Source organism: Hoplias malabaricus, chromosome 7 (genome assembly GCF_029633855.1).
Source record: "Hoplias malabaricus isolate fHopMal1 chromosome 7, fHopMal1.hap1, whole genome shotgun sequence".
NCBI classification, from domain to species: Eukaryota; Metazoa; Chordata; class Actinopteri; order Characiformes; family Erythrinidae; genus Hoplias; species Hoplias malabaricus.
The window spans coordinates 46,089,413-46,108,863 of NC_089806.1; the positions used below are offsets into that span (position 1 = coordinate 46,089,413).

General features: G+C 48.1%; 1 protein-coding gene across 2 annotated transcripts; it reads left to right on the forward strand.

Annotated features, from left to right (window-relative positions):
• The first annotated feature begins 19 nt into the window (after positions 1–19).
• On the forward strand, positions 20–19,116 carry wdr26b (WD repeat domain 26b). 2 transcript variants are annotated; one of them, XR_010803873.1, is made up of 15 exons: positions 264–702; positions 5,685–5,784; positions 6,767–6,823; positions 7,755–7,891; positions 9,044–9,141; positions 9,327–9,483; positions 9,854–9,992; positions 10,182–10,322; positions 10,847–10,966; positions 11,336–11,481; positions 12,207–12,285; positions 13,619–13,748; positions 14,285–14,479; positions 15,502–16,252; positions 16,815–19,116. XR_010803873.1 is itself a non-coding variant. In XM_066676600.1 (14 exons), the coding sequence occupies exons 1-14, from the start codon at positions 413–415 to the stop codon at positions 15,525–15,527; spliced, it is 1,815 nt and encodes a 604-aa protein (XP_066532697.1). In that variant the 5' UTR covers positions 20–412; the 3' UTR covers positions 15,528–16,388. The 2 variants fall into 2 exon arrangements, 1 of the variants encoding a protein (XP_066532697.1); XM_066676600.1 differs by lacking the exon at positions 16,815–19,116 and having other exon boundaries at positions 20–702; positions 15,502–16,388.
• Positions 19,117–19,451: the final 335 nt, after the last annotated feature.

Here is a 19,451-nt window from a genome sequence, read left to right on the forward strand (position 1 = left end):
GCACGCGGCGTGACGTCAGCGCTGGGTCTGCGTGTGTTTTGATGAGGAGCGGAGCGGCCCGCAGCTTCTCTGTTTACCGCTGTTTCAGCGCCTTTCACCGCCGCTCTCCGAGCTCCAAACCCCGGGCGCCTCTCTCTCCCTGCCCCCCGCTCCTTTCGCCCTCACCACGGCCGCTCTCGGCGAGGAAACTCTGGCCTCCTCCTGCTCCTCCGACTCGGACACCGGCGCCGCGTCGCCGCCCCCGCGGAAAAAGCGCCGAGCCTCGGCGGCGGAGGCAGCGGGAGAGCCCGGGGCTTCGACGGGCCTTTCCGCGGCGCTGCTTCGGGCCTTGGCCGCTTCCCCTTCGGACAGCAGAGCAGCGAGCGCCGCTGTGTTCTTCAGCCGGAGCTCGGGAACCAACATCGGCTCCAGCATGCAGTCCAACGGCCAGAACCAGAACCAGAGCCAGGACCTGAACCAGAATCAGAACCAGGAGCCGGAGCAGGGCCAGGACTGCCTCAGCGCCGCCCAGAACGGAGAGTCGTCCTCCGCCTCCGGAGCGCATTCCAACGGGCTGCTGTCAGGCGCCGTGGCCGGGTCCGGAGCTCACTCGGCCGGCTCCAGCTCGGAGCTCGGCTCGTTGAAGAAGAAGAAGCGGCTCTCGCAGGCGGAGGAGGACGTGATCCGCCTCATCGGGCAGCACTTACACGGGTTAGGGCTAAAGTAAGTCCCCGCTGAGTTCGGTTCCTTTAAAATGAATGTTTACACACTTTATTTACATATTTATAGGCGGATTAAACCGTGGTTCTGCTGCACAACTACTTTACACCATGTCTCAGCTCCTAAATCTGGACCCTGTTTTGTTTTTCACCAGCTGTCTACTACTTGGAATTTTTCAGTCCACCTTAAATGCCGCAGCATTAAACGTTGCTCTTAAGGTCGTGCTGCTTTGTCAGTGTCTGGTCGAGCACTGAAAGAGTGTGTAAACATGAATACAAATGAAAGCCGTAGCGTTACTCCTCATTGTAGTGTTCCAGCTCCACCTTAAATGGAAATGGCAGTGGCAGCATTTAAGGTGGAACGGGAACCCACTAGAAGCTTACAACCAGATTCATGTCAGTGTCTCCACTCCTGCTGTCATGATGTGACAGATAAAGCAGATACGTTGTGCTGTCTGTCGTCTACCTCACCTCTATTAAGGTGGAATGGAGAATTGCAGCAAAGGAGCTGGGAAACCAGGCACTCTGCCTCGTCGGTTATGGGGGGATGGGGGGGCAACAGCAGCCAGGAACAAGGGGGTCCATTTTGCACAAACACAAGAGCAGCAGTGCTAAATTTGGCGCAGTGTCATCCAGACCGAGCCGGGTCCGGTTCAGTGGGAACCGGGCTGGGTTTGGACGCTGGCCCTGAAGAGGAGTGAGGATTGGAAGGGCTTTGTTTTTATTGTTGCACGGTGCAGAATGGCATTACATCACCTCCTCGTCTCCGTTCCAGTTGCAGAGGAGGTCCAATCACAGCTGAAGCCCACCACACACACACACACACCACCCCAGGTCATGGAGAGATCTGGATCTAGACAATGCAGAGCAGAACAAAGAGAAACGGGGTTCTGGTGCTGGTTCTGGTGAGAGAGACAGCAGCTAAGAAAGGCTCCATGATGTTGGACACCATCATCGTTATCGTGATTATTTCTGATCTATATTTAGAGGAGCGTACCTCAGAATGGGTTGCTGTTTGATCTGCGATATTCTGGTCCGGTTTCCAAGCCCGTCCTCCGGTTCTCAGGACTGTAGTCCACCACTTTGTTTCCCCCTGTTCCTCAGCGCTCAGGACCCCCACAGAGCAGGTGTGATGTGGTGGTGGATCATTCTCAGCGCTGCAGTGACACTGACATGGTGGTGGTGTGTTAGTGTGTGTTGTGCTGGTGTAGAGTGGATCAGACACAGCAGTGCTGCTGGAGTTTTTAAACCCCTCAGTGTTAGAGTGGTCCACCAATCAATAAGTGTGGTTTGTGTGTCTAACAGAGTGGACAATGAGTGAACACAGGGTTTGAAAAATAAATAAATAAATAAAAACTTCAGGAGCCCCTGCTGTGTCTGATCCACTTGTCAAAGATGTCCTGCATGGGTTTCTTGGTGTTACTGACTGGTCAGTTTGACCGTTATTTCTGGATTCATTTCTAAGAATCTAGAATCTGAGGACTAATATATTCCGGGTACGTTCCCGTCGGTCGCAAGGATCCTGGATAAATCACGGTTTATCAACGCGCCGCTGGTGGACAGGTTCACACCGCTGTGTTCGACCTGTGTCGAGAACCTGGGGACGTATGGCAGGACTGTTCTTGGTCCACAAGCTATAGCTGCCTCAGCGTCGAAGCAGTGTGCCTTAAAAACTGAAAGCTAGAAAGAAGATGGACTGGATTAGTTCACGCTAAAGTTAAGACTGGCTTCACTGCATTTTTCAGCTCTGCAGCCTCGTGGTTTGCGTTTGTGTCAAGACTGGACCCCTACCTTGCTTTAAAAACTGAAGCCTGGGAGATGACTGTAGTTTGGGGTCGGACTGATGCAGCATCATTTCCCTCTTTTCCACCGAGGCCTGTCACGGAAGCCACTCCTGGTGGTTGATATGTTGTCCCCAGAAACGATCGCGATAAACGTTATTAACCGTTTTACCCCTGTGATATTATAAAGATAATATAACAACATAATAATACAGTTACGTCTTTTTAAAGAGCAGTTAACTTTTATTAAGGATATTGAATTTACTAAATGAATAAATACTGGAGACGTTTATTCTCCTGTAAACACATCAGACAACACTAACATCAGTGTAACAATCACTGCGGAAACATCCGTATATCGTACGATAAATCGAGAGTGTGATTATTGTGACGGACCTATATCCAGCTTTTTTAAGCTTAGTTTGTTCTAACCCTGTGCACCTTTATCCCACTCCAGGACGGATTAAGTTTGGGATTACAGATAAACATAAACAACTCTTGGGTCAATCAGGAGCTGAGATGGGAGCAATCTGAAAGGAAGCACAAGACCAATCAGGGACCAGTGTTTCTCATTGGGGGCAGAGGTTGTGACCAATCAGACACAAGCTTTTTGACCACTGTGGGCTGATGCATCTGACCAGGGATGGAGCCTTAAGTCTGATCAGGTTTTTGTGTCATTAATGATGTAAAATAAGTGCAGACTTGTTGCAGATCCAGAATGTGTTGAATACCACCCCCCTTCAACAGAAAGACCGCTGTTCTATGGACTGTGTTGTTTTGATCAGACTTTCCTTGTTTTGGGGCGTGTGACTGCATTGAAGAATGTAAACAAGCTCAGAAACCTGGCAGTGTTTGGCTACAGGCTTCAAAATGCAACACAGCCAACGTCGGCTGTAAAACCCTTGTTCAGTGCAAGATCACATTAAAGTGTGGATCTGGAGCCCACCAACCCACACACTGTGAAACAAGAGCCCAGTCAGTTCTCTGTGCGCTGCCTGAGTCAAAAACACGGGATAAAACGAGTCGCTCTGATCCTGCTCCGCTTCTGACGTCAAGTGCAGAGACTTTAGTACGGCCCCGCCCCCTCGTCTGAGTCTGTCCAATCACAGCGCTGGACCCGTGTTTACGTGAGAGCGCAAAGACGAGGTTAAACTCAGCGAAACAGACACAACGAGCGCGGAGAAATAAGAGCACTGAGTAAAAACGGAGAAGAAAGAGAACAGAGTGAAAACGGCTAAAAACCAGAGCTTCTGCTCCTCGCTCCTCACTGCTGTGCGCTCGGGGTCGGGGTGAACAGCGAGCGGCTCATTATCATTTAAAGGAACAGGTGCTGAAAGCGGGCGTTCTGAACAGGGGCTGTTTACACAGGGGGAGAACACTGCTGTGGGGCTCGTGGGGTTTGGACCAAAGCAGGTCACAGACGTTTCACTAAGAAACAGAACTGTGTTCCACTGTGGAGACGATGGAGTTTGTTGTTTGTTTGTTTTTTAACGTTTCATCAGCATCCCCAAGCCTTGAAAGTCTGCATTGAGCTATGAGTTTGTGAGAGCTGCTGCTTCTCAGTTTCGTTTTCTGAGTTTCAGAGCCTTTATTTTGGTCTCGTAGTGGAACCGTCCGCTGCTGGTCGTCCGTGTCGAGGCGGTTATAGCAGAGGAGGGTTATCTCTGCCTGAGGGACAGCTGGAGTGTTTTGACGTGTTTGTGTGGTGATTTCAGACGGATCTTGGGGTGTTTTTGAGGTGTGTAGGCCATTCTGGGACTCTGCTGAGCCGTGGTATGTGGCCTGGAGCAGCTGTTTTCCATTAGAAATGCGCCTTGGCTCTAATTTTAGTGCAGATTCCGCCTGCTGAAACCATAGGGAGGCTGTGCTTTTGGGCTGATTCTCTGGGAAATCCTGCGATTTCTGGCTGCAGGGAAATTCCACCCGCTCCATTCGGCCACTGCTCGGTGAACTGAGTAAATACAGGTTTTTCTGACCCAGAGTTTCCAGCAGAACCACTTCACGGTCCCGTGTTCAGGAGGACGTAGTGCAGTCCTGAGTGATGCTGAATAAAAGACCTAGGACCGGATTCACAAATGTGACACCTATGGACTAATATTCTTAGTGAATGTGTGTGAGTGTGTGTCGCCCCGTGAAGGACTGGCGCCCCCTCCTGGGTGTGTTCTCGCCACACCACCAGGGGCCGAATATCAAACATCTTCCTCTACTACACCACTGCATTGTGTTCTACAGTGTCGAGTTACTTTTATAAACCTCTAAAGTGCACTCTGTAGGGAGGAGGGCGCTGTTTGGGACGGAGCAGAGTTTACACGAGGCGTCAGGAAAGAAACAAACATATTTCCTGCTTCTCTTTATTTTTTCTCTTTATTTCTCCTTTGTTCTACATTGTGATTGGTCCCTGACGTCCACCCCGTGTCTGAGGAGGTCTCTGTCTGTGTCTCTGTGTGTGGAGGAGGAGAGGAGCTCATGTTCCTGCACTTCTTCAGTTCAACTTCAACAATGTCCCTCCCTCCACCGACCAATCACAGGCTGCGGTCTGCGTCTACGGCACGCGGAGTTACATTTCTGGAGCGGGGCGTTTAGGGTCGACACAGAAGTATAAACTGGGCTTTAGTGTGGTGTAGAGCAGCTGTACATGAGCCTGAATGCCATCCGGTTCTCACTGCAGTGTTCGAGTCTGGAGTGTTCCCTGGAGATGGAGACCGTCCCCTGCCGCGGAGAGAGGAACACACAGTGTGTAACCAAAGACAACAGAGCAGGGGTTTCTGCAGCACACTGATGATGATGTCATTGTGCCACACACACACACACACACACACACGGAATACATTATATAATGAGACATTGATGATGACAACTCAATGCAGAGGTATTGTAAATTTAATGTGTGTCTCTCTCTCTCTCTCCCGTCTCTCTCTCTCTCTCTCTCCCGTCTCTCTCTCTCTCTCTCTCTCTGCCGTCTCTCTCTCCCGTCTCTCTCTCCTGTCTCTCTCTCTCTCTCTCTCTCTCCTGTCTCTCTCTCTCTCTCCTGTCTCTCTCTCTCTCTCTCTCTCTCCTGTCTCTCTATTGTCTCTCTCCTGTCTCTCTATTGTCTCTCTCCTGTCTCTCTCTCTCTCTCTCTCTCTCTCTCTCTCTCTCTCTCTCCTGTCTCTCTCTCTCTCTCCTGTCTCTCTATTGTCTCTCTCCTGTCTCTCTCTCTCTCCAGTCAGACGGTGGATCTGCTAATGCAGGAATCGGGCTGTAGACTTGAACATCCGTCTGCGACAAAATTTCGGAACCACATCATGGAAGGAGAATGGGATAAGGTGTGTGTGTGTGTTTTGAAATCAGTGTAAATCCAGGGAGGGCCTGGTGGCAGAAGCGACCCCACATTCCACCTGTTGTTAATCAGTAGCTCTTGACTCTCAGGAGGGTGGGGCTGCTGTGGGTTGGAAGGAAAACCTGAACCCACACCGGATCTTAGTGGATCTGGATTGACGCCCCTGGTGTAGGGGCTCAGTTAGAGAGGTGGAGCTCTGTCTGCTTCCTCTAGACCAGGGGTGTCAAACCAGATCCACGGAGGGCCGTGTGGGTGCAGGTTTTCTTTCCAACCACACAGAAGCCCCACCTCATTCCACCTGTTTTTAATCATTGGATCTAATCAATAGATCTTGACTTTCAGTAGTGTAGGGCTTTTGTGTGGTTGGAAAGAACACCTGCACCCACACGGCCCTCCGTGGATCTGGTTTAACACCCTTGCTCTAGTCCAATCAGAGAGCAGCACTTAAGACTGTGGCTGAACACCATCAAACCCTCACAGCAGTGCTCCCCTGCACTCCCAGAACGAAGCAGTCCTAGAGCCGTGACGAACCATTTCAATACATTGTTAAATAAATGACTTCACCACGTTTTATTTTGAAGAACAAAGAGGAGCAGGACTGTGTACTCAGTTTAAATAAAGTTTAAACAAAAACACCATAAAAAAAAACACTCCTCCATAGAGTGGGTCGCCCTCATGGGGACAGACATGACCTCCGGTGGTTATCCTTCTCCATATAATGAAGTCGTTATTCTGACCCCTAGTGGCCTGGATGTGTCAGAGCCTCTGTACAGAGCCGTGTGTGTTTAGAGGGTTGAGCTGTGGTCAGTAGAGATGTTTTGCTGTAGGATGGATTTCGGATGCTGTTCACACTCTCGTACCGCAGGTGTGTGTCCAGCGTCCTGTCCTCTGTCCCCTGTCCATCGCTCCGTGTCCAGGTGAAAACTGCTGAACGAACTGTTTTTGTTTGTTTCTTTGTGTGAACGCAGGCAGAGAATGACCTCAGCGAGCTCAAAGCCCTGATGCATTCACCCAACGCTATTGTGGTAAGATTCTCTCTCTCTCCCCTCACTCTCTCTCTCTCTCTCTCTCTCTCTCTCTCTCTCTCTCTCTTTCTCTCCCCTCACTCTCTCTCTCTCTTTCTCTCCCCTCTCTCTCTCTCTCTCTCTCTCTCTCCCCTCACACACACTCTCTCTCCTTTCTCTCTCTCTTTCTCCCCTCACTCTCTCTCTCTGTCTCTCTCTCTCTCTCTCTCCCCCTCACTCTCTCTCTCTCTTCCCTCACACACTCTTTCTCTTTCTCCCTTCTCTCTCTCTCTCTCTCTCTCTCTCTCTCTCTCTCTCTCTCTCTCTCTCCTCTGTCCCCCCTCCTCTCTCTCCTGTGCTGCTAGCGTAACTGGAGCTCAGCACGCCTGGAGGAGATCACTCACTACTGTGTACATGGTGCCACTGACCGGCTCCAGTCTTGGAGGAGATCACTAACTAACAACTCACTCACTTAGTTTACACCTTCTGTTTCACCTGGTTATTCATTCATTCATTCATTCATTCATTCATTGACAGCTGTGTATTTACACGAGAAACAATAATAATGATAACAGTGGAATTCTCCGCTCCTTCCAGGGAATTCTGCAGTTCTGGTTCAGGCGCTTGTGTGTGTGTGTGTGTGTGTTTTTTCATGTTCCGCCCAGTGTGAACACACACAGATAAGAGGTGTGTGGTCCTCCTTCACTATCAGCTCAGTGCAGCTTTCACACTTCAGAATTCAGTGTGGAATTAATTGTGAAATTTATAAATGAAATACTGTGGATAGAGCCAGGAAAAACTCAGTTTAAAGAAATAATTACAGATTATATGATTAACATTTCCTCTTCCTTCATCAATCTCTCTCTGTCTCTGTTTCTCTCTCTCTGTCTTTCTCTCTCTCTCTCTCTCTCTCTCTCTCTCTCTCTCTCTCTCTCTCTCTCTCTGTGTGTAGAGGATGAAGTTCCTCCTCCTGCAGCAGAAGTATTTGGAGTATCTGGAAGACGGGAAGGTTCTGGAAGCTCTGCAGGTTTTGAGAGGAGAGTTAACGCCTCTAAAGTACAACACAGACCGCATCCACGTTCTCAGCGGGTAACTAACAAACACACACCACCATCCCGTAACATTTACACTGCTCAGGTGTCTGAATTTCCCCGTCCCAAAGAGGACATTTCCACAGGAACATTTCCCTGTCCCTCTGCTGCCCGCGCTGGCTGTCCCTCTGCTGCCGCGCTGACTGTCCCTCTGCTGCCACACACTGTCCCTCTGCTGCCGCGCTGACTGTCCCTCTGCTGCCGCGCTGACTGTCCCTCTGCTGCCACACACTGTCCCTCTGCTGCTGCGCTGACTGTCCCTCTGCTGCCGCGCTGACTGTCCCTCCGCTGCCACACACTGTCCCTCTGCTGCCGCGCTGACTGTCCCTCTGCTGCCACACACTGTCCCTCTGCTGCCGCGCTGACTGTCCCTCTGCTGCCGCGCTGACTGTCCCTCTCCTGCCACACACTGTCCCTCTGCTGCCGCGCTGACTGTCCCTCTGCTGCCACACACTGTCCCTCTGCTGCCGTGCTGACTGTCACTCTGCTGCCACACACTGTCCCTCTGCTGCCGCGCTGACTGTCCCTCTGCTGCCACACACTGTCCCTCCGCTGCCGCGCTGGCTGTCCCTCCGCTGCCGCGCTGACTGTCCCTCCGCTGCCACACACTGTCCCTCCGCTGCCACACACTGTCCCTCCGCTGCCGCGCTGACTGTCCCTCCTCTGCCGTGCTGACTGTCCCTCCGCTGCCGCGCTGACTGTCCCTCCGCTGCCGCGCTGACTGTCCCTCCGCTGCCGCGCTGGCTGTCCCTCCGCTGCCGCGCTGGCTGTCCCTCCGCTGCCGCGCTGGCTGTCCCTCTGCTGCCACACACTGTCCCTCCGCTGCCGCGCTGGCTGTCCCTCCGCTGTGTAAAATATCACATACTCTGTTGTTATCAAAGGGTATTGCTAATAATGCTAGCCTGGGACAAGCTAACAATTCAGATCTAGGGCTTAGGGTCTCTGAAAGTTTAACTGGAGCGTAGAAACTCGGGTGAGAAAACACTCCCAGCTCCGACACCTGATTCGAATGGTAAAAGGAATCCCAATGTATAGGTGCTGTAATACACGCTTGCTCCAGCAGATGATGCCAAAGTAGCATGTACAGTACAATCCAGTAACAAACAGATTTAAGATGTGTGTGTGTGTGTGTGTGTGTGTCCGCCTGAAGGTATCTGATGTGTAGCCATGCTGAGGACCTTAGGGTGAAAGCTGAGTGGGAAGGAAAAGGGGTCAGCTCACGCTCCAGACTACTGGACAAACTACAGAGTAAGAAACCACACACACACACACACTACAGCTTTCTGTGAAGGGCTTTTAAAGAAAGAACATCTGGTTCCATTCATTTTCACTGCCCCTTGTCTAAATCTGATCTGGAAGATTCTTGAGAGCAGAGCATTTCAAAACAAAACAAACCCATGGTGAACAAAGGCTATGTGTGTGTGTGTGTGTAGCGTATCTCCCTCCCTCTGTGATGCTGCCCCCCCGGAGATTGCACACACTCCTGCGGCAAGCTGTAGAGCTGCAGAGAGATCGCTGCCTTTACCACAACACCAAGCTGGACAACAGCCTGGACTCTGTGTCTTTACTGCTGGACCACGTCTGCAGCAGGTACATACACACTCTCTCTCTCTGTGTCTCTCTCTCTCTGTGTCTCTCTCTCTGTGTCTCTCTCTCTGTGTCTCTCTCTCTCTCTCTGTCTCTCTCTCTCTCTGTCTCTCTCTCTCTGTGTCTCTCTCTCTCTGTGTCTCTCTCTCTCTGTGTCTCTCTCTCTCTCTCTCTGTCTCTCTCTCTCTCTCTCTCTCTCTCTCTCTCTCTCTGTGTCTCTCTCTCTCTGTCTCTCTCTCTCTCTCTGTCTCTCTCTCTCTCTCTGTCTCTCTCTCTCTCTCTCTGTCTCTCTCTCTCTCTCTCTCTCTCTCTCTCTCTGTGTCTCTCTCTCCAGGTCAGTTCTGATCTTGTTTTTTCCCTCTCTTTTCTCCAGAAAGCAGTTCCCGTGTTACACTCAGCAGATCCTGACAGAACACTGTAATGAAGTTTGGTTCTGCAAGTTCTCCAACGACGGAACCAAACTGGCCACAGGCTCCAAAGACACCACCGTCATCGTGTGGCAGGTGGATCCGGTCAGTACCGAACCATCCATTCATTCATTATCTGACACAGTGGGTTTGTTTCAGTTTCTACTGATCTGTATTTGACCTAGAATCTTGCAGAGATGATAAAGCTAATAACTGTGTGAAGGCTGCCCCAGAGAGGCTAATGTAGCTATTGCTAATGGGCCCTCACACTCATCCTGTGTGTCCTCTGCGCAGGACTCCCACCAGCTGAAACTGTGGCGGACGTTAGAGGGACACGCGTACGGAGTGTCGTATTTGGCCTGGAGTCCGGATGACTCCTACCTCATCGCCTGCGGACCGGACGACTGCTCAGAACTCTGGCTGTGGAACGTACAGGTAACTTCGTCCTCAGAGACACTGTCCTGCAGGTGACGTCCCCCAGAGACACTGCACTTATAACTTACTTTAGCGTATGTTAGTAATTATTAGTGTTGTCTCCCCCTGGTGTTCAGACAGGAGAACCGTGTCGGTCTGTAAACGTGTTGTAATTGAGTGAGTGTTGTCTCCCCCTGGTGTTCAGACAGGAGAACCGTTTCGGTCTGTAAACGTGTTGTTATTGAGTGAGTGTTGTCTCCCCCTGGTATTCAGACAGGAGAAACGTGTCGGTCTGTAAACGTGTTGTTATTGAGTGAGTGTTGTCTCCCCCTGGTGTTCAGACAGGAGAAATGTGTCTGTCCGTAAACGTGTTGTTATTGAGTGAGTGTTGTCTCCCCCTGGTGTTCAGACAGGAGAAACGTGTCGGTCTGTAAACGTGTTGTTATTGAGTGAGTGATGTCTCCCCCTGGTGTTCAGACAGGAGAAACGTGTCGGTCTGTAAACGTGTTGTAATTGAGTGAGTGTTGTCTCCCCCTGGTGTTCAGACAGGAGAACTGCGTACGAAGATGAGTCAGTCTCATGAGGACAGTCTGACGAGTGTGGCCTGGAACCCGGACGGAAAGAGATTTGTCACAGGAGGACAGAGGGGACAGTTCTATCAATGCGTGAGGAACACTTTACCACAAATAACCAGCTGTTAATTAACAGATGGATGTATGAGAATGTGATGATCCTTCTCTCTCCCCCCCGCTTTTTTAACTAACCCTGTTGTCTCTTACTCTTCCCTCTCTCTCTCTTTATTTTACTGTCTCTAATCTCTCTTGCTCTCTCTTAATCAGATGCTTTTTCCTCATACTCACTCTCTCTCTCTCTCCCTCTGTGTCTCTTTCTTCATTCTTACTTTGTCTCCTTTGTGATTTAGATTTATAAAGTCTTAAGTTTTACTTCAAAAACAAATTTAAGTGTAAATTGAAAGGCTTAAATATTAAGTATTAAATATTCATTTTTGTTACTCTGTGTGTGTGTGGGATCAGGATCTGGACGGGAACCTGCTGGACTCGTGGGAGGGAGTGCGAGTGCAGTGTTTGTGGTGCCTGAGTGACGGTCGGACAGTTCTGGCGTCAGACACACACCAGAGAATCCGCGGTTACAACTTCGAGGATCTGACGGACAGAAACATGTAAATGTGTTTAAAATGTGTTCTCCGAATATCACCAGCGACCGCACACTCGACCCGGAGCGAGCAACACGATCATTACAGCACCACATCTAATGATTGGGTGATTTAAATATTTTTTTATTGCGATTAAGCTTTAAAGGAACACTATGTAGTTTAGCGCACCACCGCCCCCTTGATTAGTGCTGTAAAAGTGACTTACACTTACCTAGTGTTCCTTTAAATCCCCCACAACAGATAAAACATTAACACAGACAGAAAACCAAATGGTGGCGCTGTTGACCTTGAGCTGACACAGTTACAGCTTTGACTACGCCCCCACTTCCTCATCCACTGCTTGTTCACGCCAGTCATCCTCACACACACACACACACACACACACACACACACTCTTACCCAATCAGAGTGTGTGAAACCTGACCTAGATCAGTAGATCTGTGGAACCCAGAGGAAACACACAACTCTAAACTAATCCTCCCCTGAACACACACTGAACGCTGCAGTGTCACTGGAGATCACTACAGTGTCAGATCCTGTAGGGGGCGCTCACGTCCTCATGATACACACAGTACATCTAATAATATAAAGATCAGTCTGTATTAGTTTGGAAATAAATACTACAGTAGAAGTACTACTAATGATGACTGTTATTATTATAAAAACAGTAGTGTGTGTGTGTGTGTTTACTGAAGTATTGATGTGTTGTGTTTTATTTGTTTCTGGCGCAGAGTGCAGGAGGACCACCCCATCATGTCTTTCACTGTTTCCAAGAGCGGAAGATTAGCTTTGTTAAATGTAGCCACTCAGGTGAGTGAATTCACACGATGTTTACACATTTCATGACCAGGACTCGTTAGAACCATGAACTGTGTTGTCCACTAGAGGGGAGTGAAGAGCAAGGAATCTTATTACTTCATCGTTCTCTCTCGTAGTGTGTGTTCAGACCGGTCTGGTTCGGACCAAACAAGAAAACGAAACATTGTTGTGTTTTAGTCCTGGTTTGGTCCAAGATCACACTGATATTTTCATTTATTTATTTTGTTATTTTTTTTACAGTGGGTTTAAAAACAAAAAATCTTTTAAGGTGGAGCGGTGTGTGTGAGTAAGAAGCGACTGCATCTTTTAAGGTGGAGCGGTGCGTGTGAGTAAGAAGCGACTGTATCTTTTAAGGTGGAGGGGTGTGTGCGAGTAAGAAGCGACTGTATCTTTTAAGGTGGAGGGGTGTGTGCGAGTAAGAAGCGACTGTATCTTTTAAGGTGGAGCGGTGCGTGTGAGTAAGAAGCGACTGTATCTTTTAAGGTGGAGGGGTGTGTGCGAGTAAGAAGCGACTGTATCTTTTAAGGTGGAGCGGTGCGTGTGAGTAAGAAGCGACTGTATCTTTTAAGGTGGAGGGGTGTGTGCGAGTAAGAAGCGACTGTATCTTTTAAGGTGGAGGGGTGTGTGCGAGTAAGAAGCGACTGTATCTTTTAAGGTGGAGCGGTGCGTGTGAGTAAGAAGCGACTGTATCTTTTAAGGTGGAGGGGTGTGTGCGAGTAAGAAGCGACTGTATCTTTTAAGGTCGAGCGGTGCGTGTGAGTAAGAAGCAACTGCATCTTTTAAGGTGGAGCGGTGTGTGTGAGTAAGAAGCGACTGTATCTTTTAATGTGGAGCGGTGTGTGTGAGTAAGAAGCGACTGTATCTTTTAAGGTGGAGCGGTGCGTGTGAGTAAGAAGCGACTGTATCTTGTTGGTGTCTGTAAGTGTTTATTCACTGTTTGAATTCCCACAGAAACTCATATGTAACTCGAGCTGTTTAGTTTTGTAGCACTTTCGATCTACGTTTACTTTCACACAGTTAGTGCTCGCCTGAATTTAGTCAGTTCCACCTTAAGTAATGTAACTGTAACAGCAGAAATAAGTCAGTGTGACCCCCCTATGGAGCAGGAATAGAGCAACATCCTCATCTCGGTTGGTGCTTTTCAGCGTTTGGAGTCTCTTCGTTGTCTAAAAACCTCCAGATGGCGTTTCTCTGCCGTGAGCAGAGAGAGAGAAAGCCTAGCACTGGACCCAGACACTGTTTTTTTTACCCATTTACAGACACTGAGGCTTCATATAAGTCTCTCTCTCCCTCTCTCTCTCTGTCTCTCTCTCTCTCTCTGTAGGGAGTTCATCTCTGGGATCTGCAGGACCGTGTGTTGGTCAGGAAATATCAGGGTGTGACGCAGGGTTTCTACACAATTCACTCCTGTTTTGGAGGACACAACGAGGACTTCATCGCCAGCGGCAGTGAAGGTTCATCTTTCCTGTCCTGTTCTTCTTTTCAGGAGACATAAAGCATGCCCCATAAACTACAATCGCAGAACATCACTTATCTTCACACTGTCCCTCGTCCCCTGACCCCTCGATTATACACACGACTGACTCCGCCCACACACTGCACCCTAAACCCGGAGCGGAGCAACAGCCTCTAATCCACTGCAGTCTCCATCACATCATTCTATTGTCTCAACCAATCAGCACGCTCCCTTTACTCCACTGTTCATTTCCTCCCCTCAGCTCCGCCCTCAGTTTAACTCTGTACAGTAGGGGGCGCACTGGTCCTCACTGCTCTATCTCAAACTCCCATGAGCCTCTGACTGAGTCTCCCTCTGTTCATTGGCCCTGCTGAAACATCTGTTTTGCTTCATGTAAATGATATGCAAATAGTTATTGTTGGTGGAGCTTGACTTCACGAACTGAAGCTGATTCATCAACTGTGCTCCTCATTGTGTTTCCACTTCATGAGAGTGTTATTTAATTCCCCCTCTCTCTCTCTCTCTCTCTCTCAGATCATAAGGTGTATATCTGGCACAAGCGCAGTGAGTTGCCAATAGCGGAGTTATCGGGACACACTCGGACTGTGAACTGTGTGAGCTGGAACCCGAGCGTCCCGAGTCTATTGGCCAGCGCTTCCGATGACGGAACCGTACGGATCTGGGGCCCCGCCCCTTTCCTGGACACACAGGAAGTGGACGGACTCAATGGTAAACATTGCAGCTTCATCTCATGTAATAAAAGTATAATAAAGCTTCCTTCTGATTATCGAAGCTCTTCTCCTGAGTGTCAGCGCTACATCTGATTATCAGTCAACCCACTGATTACCATAGCCCCGCCTCTGAGTTTCAGTACTCCACATTGACTATCATAACCCACCGCTGATACCATAGCTCCTCCCCTGCGTATAATAACTGCTCCTTTTAATTGTATAGCCCACCTCCTGATATAACTCCACCCTCTGATCATCATAGCCCCTCCCCAATTGTCATTACTCCTCCCTATGATTATCATAGCCCCTCCCTGATTGTCATTACTCCTCCCTCTGATTATCATAGTCCCTCCCCAATTGGCATAACTCCATCCTCTGATTATCATAGCTCCTCCTTGATCATCATTACTCCTCCTTATGATTATCATAGCCCCTCCCCAATTGTCATTTCTCCTCTCTCTGATTATCATAGCCCCTCCCCATTCATCATTACTCCACCCTCTGATTATCATATCACCTCCCCATTCGTCATTACTCCTCCCTATGATTATCATAGCCCCTCCCCATTCGCCATTACTTCTGTCTCTGATTATCATATCACCTCCCCATTCGTCATTACTCCTCCCTATGATTATCATAGCCCCTCCCCATTCGTCATTTCTCCTACCTCTGATTATCATAGCCCCTCCCCATTTATCATTACCCCTCCCTCTGATTATCATAGCCCCTCCCCATTCGTCATTACTCCTCCCTCTGATTATCATAGCTCTTCCACCTTAATGTCTGATGTTCCTCTGTCTGATTTCCATGATCTTCAAATCACAGATTTCCTGATATTCACTGCTTTCAGCCTGTGTCTTAGCCCCTCCCCCTGAGTGTCTTGTGGGTTTTTAAAGATTTACTGATTCTCTCTCTCTCTCCACTGAATTTCTGATTCTCTCTCCTCTCTTTCTCTCTCTTTCTCTCTCTCCCTCTCCACTGAATGTCTGATTCTCTCTCTCTATCCTCTCTCTCCCCCAGAGAACTGCAGCAGTATGGACAGTTGATGGTGAAGTCTTATTTTTCAAACTAAACAGAAAAGTTATAAAACAGAGAGAAACCATTTCTTCTTCATCTTCCTCCACTGCAAGACGGCAAACAAACAACAAACAAACGAGTGAAAGTGGAGATTAACGGAAGCAGAGTTTGTGTTTTTGCGCCAGCTGCGTTGTGAGCAAAAGCACTTGTGTGTGTGTGTGTGTGTGTGTGTGTGAGAGTGAGAGAGAGAGAGAGTGTGAGTAAGTGAATGGATACCTGGCACAAAACTGTCTCCGTGGTGACCGTATCCATCTGTTTCCATGGATACTGTTTAACCATCACTGCGAGGGTTTGCTGAAGCGCAGGAAACAAACTCTGCACACTCGGCCAGTGGCCCACCCAAACTCCTGTGTGTGTGTGTGTGCGCTTGTGTGTTAGAGGAGGGGGAGTGGGAGGACTGGAGGGGGTGGGGCAGTGCTGGAAGGGGTGGGGCTTAGACAGGAACATGCTGTTTTTGTTGATTGATTGTTTTGGAAAATATCCATAAATATTTTTACGGACCCTTGTCCTCCAGACGCAGACGTTCAGGAGACGTTTACTGACTCCACACCTGTGCCCCTCTCTGTCTTTGGATAAATATTTTTATTTTCTTCCGTTTGTTTATTTACTGCAGACAGATGTGGCCCTTTGATTTTTAACCCTCTGCTTCTGACGAAGTCTCTTCACCCTTCACTGACCCCAGCAAACGCACAAGGTTTATTCATCTGCTTTTTCTGACACCGGGCGCAGAGTGAGCGAGTGTGACACAGCGTTTACACTTGGTTTACAGCCTTCACCCCCCGCCCACCTCTCTCTCTCTTTCCCTCGCCCCTCTGTCTCTCTCTCTCTCCCCCCTCCCCCCCCCCCCCTCTCTCTCTATATATATATATATATATATCTCCACCTCTCCCCCCCCCCCTCTCCCCCCCCCCTCTCTCTCTCTCTCTCGGGTGGGATTTGGATGCTGCTTGTTTAAGGTGGATTGAGTTTGTTTTGGAGTCCTGCTCCCTGTGTGAGTGTGTGTGTGTGTGTGTGTGTGTGTGAGAGAGTGAATGAGTGAAGAGTTTAGTTTGGAAGAATCATTTTAATGGAATCTGATTTAAAAATAAAAAGCCCCAGAGAGACCTTTATCATCTGTGGAACATAAAATACATAAATACTTTAAAATCCTTTTGTAAACTTTTTCTTGTTTTTTAAAAAAAGACGAATGAATGCAGAGGGGCTCGTTGTTTTGACTCTTTCTCTTTTTCCCTCCGCATTGTCACCGTTCACCTTAGAGCTGCCGTGAAGCTGAACCACTGTGGAACAGAATTTCAAAATAAAAGCGCCGAGTTGTTCCCGAGTGTGTTCTGAAGTGGAGCGAAGCAGAAAGATCCAGAAAGCCAAAGCTTTAATTATTTGTACTGTGACATTCGAGCTGTCAATCACACGCCAAGCTCCGCCCTCTGGAACCTGGCACCGAGGGTGTGTTCCAGGCGCTTGCACTGGTTTTTTTTTGGCTTTTACTCTTGACAGTGTGCAAAATAAAAGTCCAAGTAAAGTAAACACAAACAGATCTCTGCAGATGTAGGTACTGTCTCTGTTACTGGAACACATCCTCATTTATGACCTATGCATCAAAGCCCCATCCCCAAGACATCTGCTCTTTCTGCCTGTTCAACAAGGCCCTCCCACGAGTGCTTGATTTGCTTACCTCTAGGAGAAGCCCCACCCACAGTTACCTGCATTTTTACCTGTAGGGAAAGCCCCTCCTCGTAACTTGCCTTTTCTACCTGTAGTAGAAGCCCCGCCTGTCGGCCAGGTCGAGAGCGTGACGGATTTAAACTGCCAATGCACGGTCGTCTGGAGGATATCACAACATTAGCAAGACGACCTAAGGTCTACAATGTCCTACAGAAATGGCCCTTTTCCTATTCTTTAGATGCCTAAAGTCACCGTTTATTCTGTGTCCAACATCATGCCCAAATAAGGAGCTGTGGGTGTTGCTGGATTTCTCTGAGACGGAAAGAAATATAGTGTTTGAAAAGTTGTGCCATGTTGTAATGCTACATCCTAAAGTTGCTCTGAATTACCAGCTCAATGAGGAGCAGTGTCAGTAATGCTACAAGCTAAAAGCTACATGGACTGAAGTGATGTCACACTTGGAGTGAACTCCAACACTCTGGGCCAACACTGACTACATGTCAACCCCACCCTGGATAAAGAGCGCAGGGGTGTGTGTGTGTGTGTGTGTAGGTGGGCGGTGGTGGTATTTGCAGTCGTATGGTGTCATCACTCGTTTCTCCCCTCTTTAATGGCTTATAATTCAGATGATCCGATTAGATTGGGGGGTGTGATCTGTACAACAAAAGTGTATTTTTCTCATAAAGAAATCCAGCTCTGAGCCAGAGCTCCTTCGTATGAGCGTGAGGTCGGTCACCGAATGAGCGCAGGACTTCAGAGGTCTGCTGGACATCATCTGGACCGCTGCTTTATGTAATAAACTCCAGATGATTCTAGCATCCACCAGCACGCCTGAACGTTAAAGCCCTGGTGTGTTTGATCGTGTGATAAAAGTCCTCCCTGTTGATCGGCGGCGTCTGCGACTCGGAATATTACAGAGCTTTGTATTCCCCCTTTATGGTGACGAAATATTATTTGCTATGGACTGATACCCAGTGTTTGAAGCGACTGCTTTTCTGTCAGTTTTTATGATACTTTTTTTTTTTACCTTTTTTTTTTCCCTCCAATTTATATACGTTTTTTTTTTCTTTTTTTTTTTTTTTTTTGGTTGATCTTTATCCCCTGTATTATCATATTAAACTATAACCAGCCAAATTGTCTCCTCCTTTTATTTTTAAATAACCATTATTATGATTTATTGTTATTTTTTGTCATTTTTGCTTCACAGCACTTGCATACTTGTTTTTAAATGTTGTAACCAATAATCTGACATTAGAAAGTGCACTATGGAGTTTACTGAGACGCTTGACCCAAACCAAGCAATATTTTTGGGGTTTCTGTCCTGCGTTTCTGTGCAGGATGCTACGTGCCATTAGCCGAGTCTGAGGAAAAGAGCTAGCGAGAGTCGAAGCTCATGTACTGTTAATATTTCAGCGTTTACCCCCGGGTGTTCTGTTTGAAAAAAAAAAAAAATGAAGTGTAGGGTTTGTACCGCCTTGAATTTCAGCTTTTTTTCACTAGGAAGGCTGCCAAATCTTTTATGGCTTAGCAGCTAATTTCGGTCATGCTCATTTTTGTAAAAGAAAACGCACAGAACTTGAAAAAGCCAAGGTTCATTTTACCTTTAAAAAAAAAAAAAAACTCCCCTCGCTCCTCCCACTCCTTTATAGGCTTTTGGTTTATAGTGCAGGGGGAAAACAGCTAGCAAACATATTAGCATAGCTAGGGTTTTACCGCTAGTCCTATATTTGAGCGCTCTCCATCGCTAACCCCTGCCGTGTGGACATGCTAACATAGGGCTTTAACGATCCTGGGTCAGCCCTGAGCTAAAGTATGCAACTCTAGACTTCATTTTACTCCTTGTTTTTAAAACTGGTTTTGTTTTTGGTTTTTTTGTCTCCGGTGTGTTTGTGGGGGGTGGGGGCTCGCTGTAAGGCCTTATAAGACGGTGGGGGTGGGGGGGTGAATGGTGCCCAGTTCAGGTTTGGAAGTCCTGAACTCGAGTGTGTGGGTGGGATTGGTTTCCTTTTTTGCGTTAAATGTGTAATTTCAAATGTGATTGTAATGTTTTGTATTGTTGTGTAGGAGATGTGTTATGTATGCATATTTTCAATAAAGCATTCAGGGTTTTGAACATGGACATGAGGCGTGCACATCTCTAATACAGTGGAAATATGGCTCTGAATAATGTGGTACATTTAATATATTATTACTGTAGATTCATAAATACAGTAGATTTAAGGCTTGTAAGT